Source organism: Myxine glutinosa, chromosome 7 (assembly GCF_964187855.1).
Source record: "Myxine glutinosa chromosome 7, kmMyxGlut1.1, whole genome shotgun sequence".
Lineage (NCBI taxonomy): Eukaryota > Metazoa > Chordata > Myxini > Myxiniformes > Myxinidae > Myxine > Myxine glutinosa.
Genome location: NC_136267.1, coordinates 77,689,980 through 77,706,990, shown reverse-complemented (window position 1 = coordinate 77,706,990; position 17,011 = coordinate 77,689,980). Strand labels below are relative to the sequence as shown.

Genomic DNA, 17,011 nt, shown 5'->3' with positions numbered 1-17,011 from the left:
TCTGCTGGGCGAAGGCGAAGCAAGCCGTCCGCTGATTGGACAATCCAGAGCATGCATTTGTGCCGGTGTCGGCGATCGTTGTTCATATACGCACTCTTCGTTCTCATCTTTCTTCCTAACTCTTACTCGGACAAGCAAATCCCCTATGCCATCCATAATGGTACACTCTATCCATACACCACATCCTCCCTTCCGTGGATGTTCCACGGGTTTCGGCTAGTACTAGTATAATTTGGCAATAATAATAACGAACGTGTAATCTCCACCCTGGCCCAGTGGCCCAAGCACATCTGGGCCTGGTGAAAGTCAACCTAAAGCTCAAGCCTCACAGCAGGCAGGTACAAGGCCGTGAAGGCCAATGAAAATTTTGTCCAATGGACCAAACGGGTCCACCAGTGTATCAAAATGCTGCACAGGCCTGGTTGCATATAATTAAGGGTAGCATGGTTCAAGAGGAGACCACCCCCCATACAGGCCTTACACACGTGGTGGCCCAACGCCCAATTAAGTGACTTTACCTTGTTGTTTCCATTTTTTTGTCCACTACCTGCATTTATCTTAATGCTGCTACTTGTTCATATAATTGTTTTCCTTGTTACTTAGTAGTATTTCCTGGGAAATTATGTCGTTGCTTCAAAAGGAATGACCCAATATTTATTGGCATCACTTCTCCCCTCTTTGCTCCTCTGTTGTTCTTCAAACCACTCACCCCACCCATGACAGAGAGGATAAAATGGTCAATTACCCACAACCCACTCCAAGACCAAGTGAGTCCATACTGCTACAATTCATATTCAATTGTTCAAGGCTTGCTCTGCATTGATTGTCTAAAATAGCCAATATTTATGACAAACATTTGAATAACATATCACAGTATACATTCAACAAATCACCCGGTCCACCTTTTTTTTTTTTTTGTATACAAGATCGAGGCTCGTGTAAGAGCTAACATTAATGACAACAAGCGTTACGCCTAGGTCCCCGTCGGTGAAGTGATGCGAGTTGACAAAGTGGCAGACGCAAGGCGGCCATCTTGGATTTTGACGTGGGGACCCAAGTTTCAGTAGCGTTCTTCCTTATGCCGAGATACACCCACACACCAGATTAGAAGTTGGTACTTCGCTTATTTTTCAAGATATTCCACTCACAAGGTTCAGACATACATGGCGGCGGCCATCTTGGATTTTGACGTGAGTTGCACCCACACACCAAATTCGAATGCGGTCCTTCGCTTACGCACGCACGCACGGACGGACGGGAAAACCATAGTCCCCCTTTCGCTCCGCGGTGCGACGGGGGACAAAAACAAACAAACGGACACATAAGACAAAATAAAGGGAGCGGGAGACAAGATGGGGTGCAGAGGGAAGCACACAAGTACAACATTTGAGAGCAGGGACATCGGGAGATCTGTGGGAGGGACTTGGGGGGAGGAGGCGTGGGAAAGTGGGGGGGGGGGGGGGAGGTAAAAAATACATGGACACTGCTCGGACTTCCAGGAAAGAAGTCGGTATTTCAGAAAAGTGGATCTGGGGTGAATTAACGGGGGTAGAAAAGATGAACTTCATATATAGTCCTACAATATAGCTTGGAGGAGGTAGCACATTCACCTGGCAAGTCCGGGTGAGATTCTTGACCCGACTATAGACAGTCGCTCTGGTGCTCTAGTGCGTCAATTAATGTGCCGTCCATCGGATCGATATAAAGCCGGACGCTCCGTCTGCTAGCATGAATTAGTGGGTTTTACTGATCCCACTGTGTATCTTGCAAAGAGTGCACGAGTTATAACCAGCACCCTAAACAAATTCCAAGTTACTGCCAGAATGTACAGAAGCAAATTGCCGCACCTCACCTGGATGCAACCAACGGACCACATTTGTAATTGAATCCCGGTTCATATATTATGTTTTCGTTGATCGCCACACCTGATGATGGGTCTGTAAAAGAGTTTGAAGAAAATCGCAAATTACACAGAATCAATAAAAAACTTAAATTCAAGATAATCTCAGATAAATCTTATCGGTTGCCCCGTTTATTCTCTGCATTTAAACTCGTGAATCATGATGCCAGGATCTTGGGTTAAACCCCCATTCACTGCATTCATTTGTCTATCGTCTCATAATGTATTTGTAGTTATGCAGGTAAACGTATACCTGGCTGACGTCCTTGTTCTGTATCCGATTGCCATACAAGCTTCAACCATGAGCCTGAGATAAATTTAAAAATAATATTAATAATAAAACCGAGATATCTCAGCATATTTCGATTATAATGACTGCAAGTGTACAGAAACAAGTCAACTTCAGTATATTCATGTGCACATGAGAAATCGAAATTCATGTACACATGGTCATGAGAGTAAAGGAAATTGTTAAAAATTATATACAATCCAGGATTAACTTCCATTCTGGATGTGATCAATTTGTAACTCAGTGGGCAGTGTTGCACTCGAAGCTATTTATATACTGCAAATTTTGATTAACTGTTGCCTCCCCCTTCCCCAGCCTTTTCTTCGATATTTGGTCGATTAACACCTATTAATTATATTTTCTCCTAACTATTATTTCCACCCAATCTCCTTTTCCTTCCCTTCAATTGTCTTCTCTTTACCATCGAGCCATGTTCATATTTGTTTGCTCAGATAACCGCTATTCCTACCTTCCCCTTCTCCTTTGCGAATGTAATATGTAGATGCCACACTTAGTGCTATGTCCTTCTGGGGAGCGGAATGTTGTGGGAAGATGCCTCAAAAATGGAATGGAATGAGAAATAGTCATCAAGCAGATAACCTATGCTCTAAAACTAGGGGTCCCCAAAGTACAGCCCACATGCCAAATCTGGCCCATGAAGTCAATGTGCGTGGCCTGACGCTCATCTTAATAAATCTCAATTTATCAATACTGTTCTTATTTGAGGTTGTAAAGAATCGGGGCATTGTAAAATGGAAGGATCATTTTTTAAGAATGGCAATTGAAAATGTTTTTTTTTTAAATTATTTAAAATGTTAATTTAAATGTTTTTTTTATTTAATTTATATTAATTTTTAAATTAATTCATTTTTAAATAACTTTAATTTAATTTAATTTAATTAATTTAATTAATTTTAACACAAATTTTTTAATTTCCATTTTGTAATTTTTTTAATTTTATTTAATTAAAAAAAAAAAATTAAGAAGGGCAATAAGAAAATTAAATTTTTTAACAAGGGCAATAAATTTTAAGAATTAAGCAAAACAATTAAGAAGGGCACTACTAGTCCATTTTCTGCTTCCAGGATGTCCAGCATATTATTGCAACACTGCAGAATGTACACGATGGAAGACTTCCAACACCACAGAACGAACATCATTTAAAAAAGTTTTTGTTTTTTTTGTTAAAGTGTGACCTAACGTCCTTAGAAGTTTTCTTAACGAACTGAATCTGAAGCCGCAAGACCCTGACCAGGGAAGGTTTGTATCCACTATATTTAACAGTGCGAAGTCCTTTGAGAGAAAGATGAAAATACTGCAGAAGGATGACTATGTAGCCAATTTCTGAGCAGCCAAATAGTTTTTTTTTAATATACAAGATCGAGGCTCATGTAAGAGCTAACATTAATCACAAAAAAACGGACACATAAAACATATAATAAAGGGAGCGGGAGACAAGATGGGGAGAGAGGGGGAATCACACAAGTACAACATTTGAGATGTTGTTGAGTCATAGATTTGGGGAAGGGTATAAAACAATTTCTAGTGTTGAAAGTTCCCAAGAGCAAAGTGAGCTCCATGGAAATGGAAAGGAAATGGAAAGAATACGGAACGACCCAGACTTCCTAGAGCAGGCCGTCCCACCAAAATGGGCAACTGGGCAAGAAGGACCTTAGTCAGGGAGGTGACCAATAACCCAATGACCACTCTGGCTGAACTGCATAGTTCCTTGACAGATGCGAGAAACTGCCGGAAGAACAATAGTTTCTGCAGCACTTCACAAATCTTGGCCTGACGGGAGAGTGGCCAGAAAGAAGCCACTCCTAAAGAAAATGGCACATGACAGCACAACTGGAGCTTGCAAAAAGGCATGTGAAAGACTTTGAGAGCACGAGGCAAAATATTCTGTGGTCTGATGAGACAAAGATTGAACTCTTTGGCCTGAATGTAAAGCGTTACATCTGGCGGAAGCTTTTCAACAGCAGGGACTGGGAGACTTGCAAGGATAGATGGAACAATGAATGGAGCCAAATCCTTGAGGAGAACCTGCTTCAGAGTGCAAAAGGCCTTAGACTGCGGTGACGATTTACGTTCCAACAGGACAATGGCCCCAATCATACAGCCAAAGCAACACTGGAATGGCTTCAGAACAAGAATGTGAAGTCCTTGAGTGGCCCAGCCAATGCCCAGACTTGAATCCCATTGAAGATCGGTGGAAAGACTTGAAAATTGCTGTTCACCGATGCTCTCCATCCAACTTGACAGATATTGAGGAAATTTGCAAGAAAGAATGGGATAAACTCCCCAAATCCAGATGTGCAAAGCTGATGCAGACATACCCAAGACTAAAACCTGTAATCGCTGCCAAAGGTGCTTCTACGAAGTGTTGATTCAGGGGCTTGAATACTTATGTAAATTAGATATTTCTGTATTAATTTATTCATTAAAAAATGAATCTAAAAAAAATAATTCCACTTTGACATAATGTGGAGATCACTGAGAAAAAGCTCAATTTAATGCATTTTAAATTCAGGCTGTAACACAACAAAATGTGAAAAAAGTAAAGGGGTGTGAATACTTTCTGACACTGTATCAGGTCATTTCAGAGAAATAACCTAACCAGAGTATAAAATCAAAATGTTGTTTCATTCTCGATATATATTTTTTGAGTGAAAAATGGATAACGGTACAGTAAATTGATGCGTAAATTAGTGCATTCCTTTGGTACGGCTACATGCTAAACTTGACGATGTCCTCGTTTTATATTTCTGCCCTTCATTCTGGATAATTGTAACACAATAATTGTGATCTCAGCACCAGGAAGAAATTGTGGAATGGTCGAATTTCATGAAGAAAATCAGTTTGTTTTTTTCTGTTTGTTTAGCTTAGCTCATTGATGTCATCAAGTACATCATTCTGGACACTCTAACGTTAAAGTTTTCATTGATCACATCATTCCCATTTGACCATAAGCTTCTCTTTTGGCTCTTAGTTATTTATTCTGCTGTTTTCCATCCTCTATCTTCTTACTGACTTGTTTTCTCATTTTCCCTGTACTCGCAGGCACTCCAACAAAAAATAAAGTGGTGAAGGTTGTTACACAGGAGATAGTGGATGGGGAGGTTGTTTCAGAAGTTTCTGAGACACAGGAAGTCCTGAGTATGTGAAGTGGTGCAAGTAAGCACCGTAAAGCCAGCTTGATTTAATTGCTTGCTTATAAATGCCATATAATGTAGTACTGCCTTGCTGCTGAAGCATGCTGGATTTGTGGGTACATGACGGAGGCAATAAAAATAAAGTGATGGAGATGGCTGTATTTTTCTTTTTCTTGCTCGCTCAAGCACATGAACACACTTGTGATCACAATACAGACTATGTTGATGATCTAGGAATGTTTTGAACAACTCCACCTCGGGTTGCTTCTATCGCCAAATTCTATATTCCAGACTCCTGCACAACAGTATGAGAAATATGGAAACATCAACCCTGTGACTACCATTAAAAAAAAAAAAAAACCACCTTTAGAGGCTATTTTTCCCCGCAAAGCGGGGGTTGGACCTTTTTCGGGAACCGTGGTTGTTGTTGTTTTTCCGTCCCCTTTTTGAAGCAATGTTTTATGGTCCGGATGCCCTTCCTGACGCCAACCCTTTTTGCCGCCTTTAACGACAAACAGGGAATTACCAGTGAACTGGTACTCAATTAGCCGACCTCGGAAGGTATGACAGGCTGAGTCAACCCCCCTGGCGTTAATTCAGCGATCGACCGTGATTCGAACCCAGGATCCTTGGTTATCCTAAGCCGGCACCCTAGCCGCTAGCCCAACACCAGGGTCGAGGGTCCTGTGACTACCATATCAAACAATTTTGAATTTGATCAGAGGCAAAGCTTTTGGAAAACAACACCAAACAAACAAACAAACAAAACAAAACCTATTCTTTTGAAAGATATGCACAAGTGGGATATTTGGTGGCAAAATTGCAGATAAAGGGACCTGTTTGGTTCTCAAGGATAGTGAACGATATGAAGCAGCACCTATTATAATAATTATAGGCTGGCGCCTGTTAACACTTTACCAGATGAAAGATTATAGCGGATACATATAAATGCTGCAGATGAACCCAGGACTAGATAGCTCAGCCAAATGAATTATCAACAAAACAACAACAACATGCATTTTAAGGCCATTTTCCCTGCAAGAGCGGGGGTTAGCCTTGCGGTCCCCATGACAATCTTCTCCATTTTGCCCTATTTTCTGCATCTCCTCTTGTTAACCCCCTTGCCCGCATTTCTTCTTCGAATGCCAAATGAATTATCACAGAGATGAAAATGCAAATTAACCAAAATCACAGCCTATAATAATAGCTCAACAATGTCATCAAGTCACAATATCATTGATGTCATAATACCCGATCATTGGCATTATGTGGACTGAAAATATGGAGCATACTCACCTTTGAAATGTCTATTCTAGTTTCCTTGTCTGACTATAAACTGTCAGCCTGTCCATTTACAGGCAGGGTGTTGCTTCAATATCAGTGCACCAATGAAGGGAGGGAGGGGGTGGTGAGAGGGAAAGGGAGGTGGAATGGGGGAGGGGAGGAGAGGAAGAGCATGGGAAGTGGGGCAAGGGAGGGTGAGGGAGAGGGGAGGGGGAGAATAGGGGAAGTGGAGTAGGAGAAGAGGAGTTGGGGCTGAGAGGGGGCTTGAAGACCTGGGATAGGTAGGGGGCTTGACTCGATGCTGGGAGGGGTGGGGATGGGGGATGGGGTGGGCGTTGAGGCCTTGAAGAAGAAATGGGTTGAGGACTTGAAATCATATTTTACATTACGTGGAATTTCCATGGGTCCGGTTTTGCTGTCAAATAATATTCCTAGCAAACTTCCTAAATATTCCACACTATTGGGAATTAATGCCCTTACAACAACCTGGTGAAACCAATTTATCTGAGAGTATATTGTTACGTTTGTAGGGGGTAGGCAGTGATTACCTTAGTTCAGGTAGAATTGCATAGGTAGTGTGCCCCGACTGTCGTGAAGAAGAAACCTCGATGTATCATAAGTAGGAAATTCGTTTAGACCGGATGTCGTGTAAGTGTATCTTTGTACTCATGAGAGGGGTGGGGTTTGTTAATTAGCTAGGGATTATGGGTAAATTAATCCCCTGTATGTAATGGTCTCTGTTATTTTTTCCTCTGTTCCTTATGACACACGCAGAACACACACCGAGTAAGAAATCGGCCATTAACCACACCAATTAAAAACCAACCGGAAACCAGGCATCGAACACTACCGCTGGTGCTGCAGCCGCAACATCACCACCTCAATCAGGCAAGGTCGGTGAGGCCACGCTTCAAAGAGCAGTGATTGTTCCGGGATTTGATTGGCACAAGGACTGGTAAGATGGAACTCGCTGATAGGAGCGGACACAGAGCCGTCGTGAGATGACGTCAGAGCCTTGACTATAAAGGAACGCTCGGCCGACATTTTCTCCTCTTGCGCAAGGGAGATTCATCATGAACAGTCGTGTCCCGACATTTGTCTCTTTCTTCCTCTCGCGCTTATCTCGTGGCTTTCTCTCTTCTGTTTGGGGTGCTCCGAAGCGAGGGACATTCTCAAAGAGCGGGGACATATACGGTGTGCTCTTGAGCGAGGGACATTCATTGGGAGCAGCCACGATTTTGTATCACTCGGTTGCTGAATCCGGTGGTGAACGGTCGTGTTCCGACATCTTCCTCGTGATCGTGAGGAGGAGGAACTGCGGACCGAGAACTGCGGTTCCTCGTGCACAGAAGATGAGCACGGCAGGGCGAAAGAGGGTGCGTGAGGCCTAGTTCGTTCCCACGGCAGTGCAGCCTGCAGTTTTGCCACCAAGGACGCGAGGGGGTTTTGACGATTCCTGACGAGGTTCAAGAGACATTTAGAGCGAAGTGCCACACAAATACATTTATTTTTACAGTTATTTTTCCCATTGTGTTGTAATCAAGTCTGTGTGGGAGCGCTCCATTTAGGAATCATAGTTTTATCGTGCACTATTTTGTGACCGGCCTTTTGTTTAACAAAGCCGGTATTTTTGCACATTTTACTCCTGCATGGTTTGAGTTAATTTATCCAGTTGCGGGGAAGTCAGGTGGAAGCCGACCAGGTAAGTTTGTCATCCCCCTTTCCCTCGCGTGTAACGAATACCGTCATTTTGGATTGAACGCCTGGGAATAAAGCTCGTTTGGTCATCCGTGTCGCCCTGCGGTTTTAACCACAGGGCAGGCACACAACAACTGGTGTCAGGAGTGGGATCTATAATAATAAAAGGCAGTGTGTGTGTGTGTGTGTGTGTGTATGTGTGTGTGTGTGTGTGTGTGTGTGTGTGAGTGTGTGTGTGTGTGAGTGTCGTGTGCCATCCATAACTCCAAAACCATGAAGCCTCGCAGCCTCAAACTTTGCATGCATACTTCTCGAACTGCAAGGGTGTGCATGAATGAAAACTGGGTGTTTGGGTGTGTCAAAACACCCCATTTGCACATCATTAACTGGCTTATTTGATTTATTATTTGCTTTGCAGATCATTAACCGGCTTATTAAAATAAAAACAGGCTTTATCCTTGGTCAGCCTGTCTTCAGTTTTTTCAACCTGCTCAAAATGCCTTGGAACAGATAAAGTTTTCTGCATGATAAAGCTTTAGAATATTTAATCTGCTTCAAGCAGCAGGAAGAATCATAAAGCCGATTTATATTTATTTTACATGTTCATTTCAATTGTGATTTGTTTATCTTTGGCTGTCGTCCATCCACCTTCCTGGAGCTGTATTTTCTGATTGAGAGATGGGATATTTGGGATAATGGTGTTAAAATTGAGTATAATGGTGGGGTGGGGTCATCTTCTCTACCCTGATGACAGCCAATAGCCAGAAACATGCATATGGATGATGCCTCCTTCAGGTGTGCTGCTGCAAATAGACACGCAATCCCTGTTCAGTGCTCCAGATCACCCTGCAGGCGATGTCAATGAGATAAAGCTGAGAGAACCCAATTTTATTGCCTTGGTCTCAGCTATCAATCAAAAGCTCTGAGGTATTGGCACGACAGTGAAAAAGTGTTTACATGGGTGAAACTGTAGAAGTTAAAAAAAGAAAAGGAAAATGACTCATTTGTAGTGGGTCTGGGGGCAGTCTGCCCCAGAAAGGTTTGAAAAACTAATGTCAAAATATGCATTTTGGGGGTGATATTGTCCAAATTGTAACAAAAAAACTGTGCAAATAGAAAAGTGATATTTAGGGGGAATTTATTTTTTATTTCACCTGAACATCCATTGCTGAGAAGATTATTTTCCGTTAGTACAGCATTTTATTATCATTTAAAAAATGAATATTGAGTACCACATACCTTTCCAGGACTTTTGATACATTAGTGGGCCCGTTGGTCCAATGGACCAAATTTTCATTGGTCTTGCTTTGTAGCATGCCTGCCTGCTGTACTGATTTGAGCATTAGCTTACCTTTGACCAAGCCCAGATGTGCTTGAGCATTACCTTGCCAATTTCACCAAACACAGATGTGCTTGCGCCAGGGCAGGGGTAGTGGGATTATACGTTCGTTATTATTTCCAAATGATAGTACTATTATTTTTGTTGTTAATATTATTAGTATCAATTCATATATGCTTTCTTACAATGTTATCATTACCCTCGCCAGAGGAGAGGGTATTGCATTTGAGTCCGTTTGTCTGTTTGTCCGCACAGAATAAATATGATTTTCTCTGCAACCGTTGGTCCGATTGACAGGAAATTTTCACCATAGGTGCAACTCCACCTGTATAATTTTTTAATGATAATTATGATGTCAGAGGTCACGTGGTTCTGCCGCCATCTTGGAAAAATCGAAAAAATTTGCACCTCTATATCTCAGAAAGCGCTGAATAGAAAAAATTGAGACATGGCTCATTGTAAAGAACTCTCCATGGGGAATAAAATAAGTTCATGATGATGCCAAGGTGCCTCCATTATGACGTCATAATTCGACAAGAACAAAACTTCATCCTATCAAGATGAAATTTCTTGAGCGCCATATCGGCATAAACTGATGGAGGGCAAAAATAATGATGATGTCATCGGTCACATGGTTCGACCGCCATCTTGGAAAAACCGAAAAACGTTGCACCTCTATATCTCCGAAAGCGCTGAATAGAAAAAATTGAGACATGACTCATTGTAAAGAACTCTCCATGGGGAATAAAATAAGTTAATGATGATGCCAAGGTGCCTCCATTATGACGTCATAATTCGACAAGTACAAAACTTAATCCGATCAAGATGAAATTTCTTGAGCATAATCTAGGAATAAATTAGTTTAGAAAAAAAATAATGACGTCATCGGTCACGTGGTTCGGCCGCCATATTTTTTTAACACAAAAGCCTTAAAACCACTGAAAATACATCCTGGTGAGGGTTTGCAATCTCTGATTGCTCTTTTTCTTGTTTATTTTGTAATTACAATGTCGTGCCGTGGAAGGACCTATTGAGCTGCTCTATACACCTTAACATGGTGTGTGTTTAAAACATGCAAATTTTTCCGGATTCTTTATAGTTAATTAGCCTAATCAACTCAGGAGATCATGACAATAATTTTGGTGCATCATATTCCACATCAGGAAGCTCCAGCACAACTTCACAAAAACCATGCAACACACACACACACACAGTGTAATGGAGGTCTTGGAATCACCCTTGTTCCAGTGTAAACCAGAGCATTCACTGCCTCTGGATACCGTTCCACTCATTTATTTACTTGGTCGATACTGGACTCATTATCGGATTGTGAGTGTACTTTATTTATTTATCTGCCCGTTTTTCATGTCCGTCTATCTTTTGCCATAGGATTCTCCATTTTCGTCGTCCTATTCCTTCTTATAATTAACTGTTATTCTGTAAGAACACGGTTGATGTGGTGACAGGTTATTGCAGATTTGGCGCCATTTCGGTGAGAAACCATTTCGGTGTGGCTTTTATGGCAAATACACAGGGGAGGTTAAATTGGTAATGTTCTCCAAAAAAAGACAGGTGGAATTAACAATACCTCATTAAACTACCATGGGGGTAACTCATAATCGTGGTGATGATGCGTTAGCATTGCACAATGCGGATGAAATGGGTTGCGAAACGAATCAACATATCGGAATAGCACCACAATTCCAAAAAATTATGGCATGCTTTTCTGAAGACAAAAATACAGAAACCTCCGTATGGGCTGTTACAAAAATATGGAGTTGCGTGTTTATACAGGAGCTTCACCCATGTGATTATTCTATCTCTCACTGTAGTATTTCTCTGCTCTCCCATAAGTGGGATTTTAGGAATGAGAGTGTGGAAAAAAATCTACAAATAAAAATACATCTATAAAAAATACCTGCAAAATGTACAAATGCCACCTCCAATATTTATTGTTTCCAATGTTCAATCTCACAAATTTATGTCAAAGAAAGCACTACAAAATAGTCTACACATTCAGGAAAACCGTTCGAGTTAGACTGTAGGCAGGAACAAAATGCTTGTTGGCGAGGACCTCCCGAAGAGCCTGCTTCTGGCTTGTTGAGAGGGTCGTTGGGAATTGCAAATTGAATGTAATGTGCAGGTCACCTTTCTCTCCAGCTTGACCAGGAATTGGCATTCCTTCACCAAGTATTATCTTCATGTAACTAGGACTGAATTAATTGGGGAAGGTCAGGGGAGAATAGTGAGGACGACTCTTTAGTACAGTATCTGGTTGTCCCCTGAAGTATATGTCAACATATGTATAAAGCAGACTGAAGTAGTTTTGCAAAATTATTACTCAATGATCACATTTCAATGGGGATACAGATGTGCAACGGGGATACAACATATCCTGTATTTCAATATATACAGCAAGCTACAAAAATTATTGGGACAACACAATCTTGAATAAGCCTTCCCAACCAGAGAATACATAATTTTTACACATTGCAAAAAAAACAAACCTGTGCTTTATAAAGATGTGCAACGGGGATTTATAATTTGTTGCAATCAAGATGCCACAAGGTAAAGAGGTGACCTACCTTAAACGTAAAATGGCATGTCCAAGTTAAATATTGGTCATAGGCGAGTGGAAGATAACACTCTCACTTTGAAGAAAACCTAACTTACAAATCTTCCAGGTGCTGTCCAACACATCATGTAGGAAGGAGTTTGGAACCTTTTGTGGTGTCCTGGACTACAAGGCTCAAGGCATTTGCATGACAGTGAGACAGATGCACCTTGTGTCCTTCAGACCTGATTTAGACTGCAATGCCATGTTTTCATCCAGCACCATCGCATTGCCCTCCATAGTTGTTTAGTTAGAGTCAACATTGCTATCGCATTTTGAAAATGGTAAGGATTATCTTGGAATTACTACTACTACTACTACTACTACTACTACTACTACCACCTCTTTAATGGGAGCAATTATTCCCACCTTCGAACTGGTGGGAATGGACGGGAATGTATTTGCCCAAGATTTTCATACCTAGATGGCCAGGCCTGACATCCGACTGAAGATCGGTTGATCAACCATGGACATGTTTCAGCTGCACATTCGGCAATGGTTGGAGACAGTGAATCTCAAACAAGAGGTTCGGACCATCTCCCTGTGCATAACTTGGGCATTTGACACAGTCTGGTATTCTGCATTGCTTACCAAGGTCTCTGCTGTAGCATAGAAGGTTGCCTTCATTCCTAGATTTCTGACTTCCTCCACTCATGCAGTCAATGTGTTGACATCAATGAAACCCTGTGCTCCCCTCTCCCAGTAGATGATGGAGTTTCCAAAAAGGCAGTGTTTTAGGGCCAGTCTTGCTCCTCATATCAGAGAGTATGGTAGTACTCTCTATGTAGGGATGGCGCGGAAAAAAATGACGGTCCCATCTGCTACATACAAAACTAAAGTTGGATTATCTTCTTTAAAAACTCGCTTAGGCTACATATGAGAGGCTACCTGGTCTGTTCAGCTGATTGTCGAGGGAGGGATCCCTTTTCAGTACTCCAGACCAAGGCAAAAGCAAAATAAAGCGAAAAAACAGCATCGGTCAAACCCGGGAATTAATCTTCTTGTTCATAATAAAAATAATAATCTTCTTCAGACGGCATATTTCCGAGCTGCCTCTATCAATGGCAATGATTCTGCTACCATTCGATATAGTTTTACTTCCTGCAACATCCTTTGGTATTATAATTCTCGTAGCTTGAAAGGATTCCTCGAAGTACGGAAAACGACATTCCTATGTAAAAGAATGGGACTGGGGTAGGCGTGGCTATGACTGTCAATCAGCTTGATGGGGGAGGAGCCGCTAGACACATTTGCCTCAGTGTCGGCGTTACGCGTGATAATGTTACGTGGCATCAAATAATATCAGCAGAAATATCATGTCTCGGGAAATGCCTTGTTTTTCATTGTTACATTTGTGAAAATAAAATAATAGCGAGGTACCAGTGCTATACACGGCACACGGGACACGTGATCACGATCCCTCCAGTCGCGGGTCAAGGCAAAAGCAAACCATGTGATCAATAAACCTTCTCGAGTCACGGTTTCTCGGCGCCAGATTTGTTACGTCGGCGCATCACTGATGGCGTAGTATAAACAGCCTGAACAAGGAATCCACGGGAATTGAATCTACTATAAATGGAGGTGGGTGTGTGTGTGTGTGTGTGTGTGTGTGTGTGTGTGTGTGTGTGTGTGTGTGTGTGTGTGTGTGTGTGTGTGTGTGTGTGTGTGTGATACCTTTTCACGTCTATTAATTAATTACGTACTATTCAAATGTGCCTTTTAACCCTTTGGACTGCTGAGACCCCTTACACCTTGGAAGACCCTTTAACACTTGACCCAAAAGACCCAGATGAACCAAAAGTCCCCGAGGACCCAAATCACCCAAAAGTCCCGATGACCAAAATCACCCAAAAGTCCCCAAAGACCCAAAAGTCCTTGATGATCGAAAAGACCCACATGACCCAAAAGTCCCCGAGAACCCAAAAGACCCTTGAGGACCTAAAAGACCCTTGAGGACCCAAAAGACCCAGATGACCCAAAAGTCCTTGATGACCCAAAAGTCCATGAGGACCCAAAAGTCCCCAAGGACCCAAAAAGTCCCTGATGATCCAAAGGTCTCCGAGGACCCAGATGACCAAAAAGTCCTGATAAACCAAAAGTCCCCGGGTACCCAAAAAACCCAGATGACCCAAAAGTCCCCGTGGACCAAAAAGACCCAGATGACTCAAAAGTCCCCGAACACCCAAAAGTCCCCAAAGACTCAAAAGTCCCCAATTAAAATTTGGTCCAATGGACCAACGGGCCCCCTAGTTTAATAAATATTTGAACTGACATTTAGTGTTCCTTTCATCTTTGTTTTGGCATACTGCATCGCCTGGAGTGGTCAATGGTCAATTAATTGATATTTAAATATAAAGATCCTAGTTTCCTTATGTCTATGCCCTATTAGTATTACCTATGGCTACTGGGTTTGGGGATTTGGGAGAGGGAGGTGGAAGCAGGGGGTGGAGGGGGAACAAATTATGTTATTTTTTTTTAAATCAAAAATTATGCCAGACACCCTCAGTACGCCACTGGTGAGCATGTCTATAAAGTTTGTGCTACAACATTTGTAAATCAGTAGTAGAACATCATCGACTCAAATATGATAATTCTTCTTCAGACGGTGTGTATTTCTAAGCTGGGCCTCTCTCAATGGCAATGACTGGAGTTGTTATCATTTGTTTCCTTTGTTATAATTTGTTTCTCCAGTTCATTTATACAGTTAATTTACAGATACTCTCTGTGAGTGTGTTCTCTCGTACTCAACCGACGCCATCGTAGTTTGGCAAAGGCCACGCCCTTCCCCACGGTTACTCGATCAACCCTGAATCTTGCCATGCGCATGCGCAGATAAGAAAGCGTGGCACGTGTACAGTGTGTTTGACTAACATCTTTCTGATGATATATAGTGATGCATTTTTGTCTGGCGAGAATCTCAAGTATTACCGAGGTCTTCTGATTTCCCAGAACCAGGAGTTGGATACCATAGATAAATACTTATATCTTGTCTTGATAAAGTTCTTCATTGAAGTTAATTTTACAAAACTATTATTATCAGAGACTGCGTTGATACTGTCGACTCTACGTACTAACGACTGCGTTGACACTGTCGACTCTACGTACTAACGTCGGGATGACGCGGATAAAAAAAATGTCGGCCCCACCCACTGATACAAAGCAAAGATTGGAGTATCCTTTTGTCCTCTCATAGTAGTTTATCGAGGACATTTGCATTTCGAGTGTATAATAGGTTTAATTGACACTTCAAGTGAACAAAACAGTAAACCCACGAGAGTGTCTTTCACGTGTCCGGCCGTGCAGAAATTCCTCGAGAGGCTCCGCCCCTCCCCTCTGTCCCCGCCCTATTGGTTAGAGGGAAACCACACCAGTTATTTTGGGCATTTCTAAGTGCAGGTCCTTGTGTGGCCTGAGGATGGATGAAGACATTACTCTTTGAGAAACGAGCAATAAGACAGAGCTGTAAGATACAGTCAGGGTTACGTAAGACAATATAGGAACACAAGTGCAGTGTTTGACATTGCTGACTAAGATATCTTGACACTTTTGCTCCAAGATTGGCCTTCCTCTGAGTACCATATACCATTGTGTTATTCCACATTGTAAAAAAATTACAGAAACAAGTGAATAAAAAAAAATTATGCTAAATCAAAAAGGCAATGTAGGGATGACAAACTACAGTCTAAAAAAGGTCCTAAACAAGATTGGGATGATGTTGGTTTGGAGAGTAGCTAACAGTATTGCCATCATATAACAATCCCTACATCACTGCCTCCAGACTATTGTCTAGGGCTAGGCCTAGCTAAAGTATTAGAAGCTCCTATATTTAATTTCTGCATAAGTATAAGAAGCTCCAATAAAATTTCAGGGACTTCTTGCAACTTCAGTTGTCTTTCCTTTTCTTTTTTATTAACTTAGAGTAACCAATCACAAATGGAGATAATTATAGAATGGTGTTATAAGAGATGTCCATGCAGTTTGTAAGAAGTTGGTGATCATGTACTGATATTATAACATTGTACTCAGGCTGCTAATTTGTAGAGTCTCAGTATGTGGCTACACTACAGGAGTAATCAAGTACTGGTGTAACCAGTGGAGTGTTTGTAGAAGCTTGAAGCAATAACTGATTAAGTGTAAATCAGGCAGTGATGTGGGGTTTCTTATGTGATGGCAATACTGTAAGCTGCTCTCTAAACCAACATCATCCCTATCTTGTTTAGGACCTTTTTTAGACTGTAGTTTGTCATCCCTACATTGCCTTTTTAATTTAGCATAATTTTTTATTATTATTGTTTGCCTACATTGCCTTTAACACGTGTTTATTAATGACCTCTTCAATGCCCTGTAAAACCCTCTCTTCCTTTTTGCAGACTCCACATTGTGTCGAACAGTTCACCCCCATCCCTCGGCAAGGCAGAGAGCTGCTGCGCCTCACTCTGCTGATCTGGAGACGATTATACTCTGGTCTAATAAATGGAACACGTCCTTCAATTCTGAAAAATCTCATCCTATCGCTCCGGAAGGATCGTTAAAAAGGAACCCACCTATCTATTTCCTTGTCTATTTATTTAGTCATCTACTGGAAGAGGTTCAGTTTCTTGAACCTTTAAGCCTCAACATCAGCCATTACCTTTCCTGGGCTGACCACATCGCAGAGATGGCCTCCAAAGCCAGCTGCAGACTGGGCATCCTCTGTCGATCCATGTCTTTCCTTCGAAAATCAATCCTACTC

At 41.8% G+C, this 17,011-nt stretch overlaps 2 protein-coding genes across 2 annotated transcripts in view; one reads left to right on the top strand and one right to left on the bottom strand.

Moving 5' to 3' along the window:
• LOC137431333 (keratin, type I cytoskeletal 20-like) overlaps positions 1-5,505 on the top strand; it is a 31,856-nt gene extending 26,351 nt beyond the window's left edge. The window contains exons 7-8 of the mRNA XM_068122554.2: positions 724-767; positions 5,253-5,505. Of these exons, the coding sequence (XP_067978655.2) occupies positions 724-767; positions 5,253-5,356 (148 nt within the window). The 3' untranslated portion in view covers positions 5,357-5,505. The remainder of the gene's footprint in view (positions 1-723; positions 768-5,252) is intronic.
• A 6,168-nt stretch (positions 5,506-11,673) lies between these two features.
• The window catches only part of LOC137430457 (dnaJ homolog subfamily B member 13-like), a 33,506-nt gene continuing 28,168 nt past the window's right edge, over positions 11,674-17,011 (bottom strand). Inside the window, exon 9 of the mRNA XM_078781198.1 lies at positions 11,674-11,878. Coding sequence (XP_078637324.1) covers positions 11,674-11,878 — 205 coding nt within the window. The remainder of the gene's footprint in view (positions 11,879-17,011) is intronic.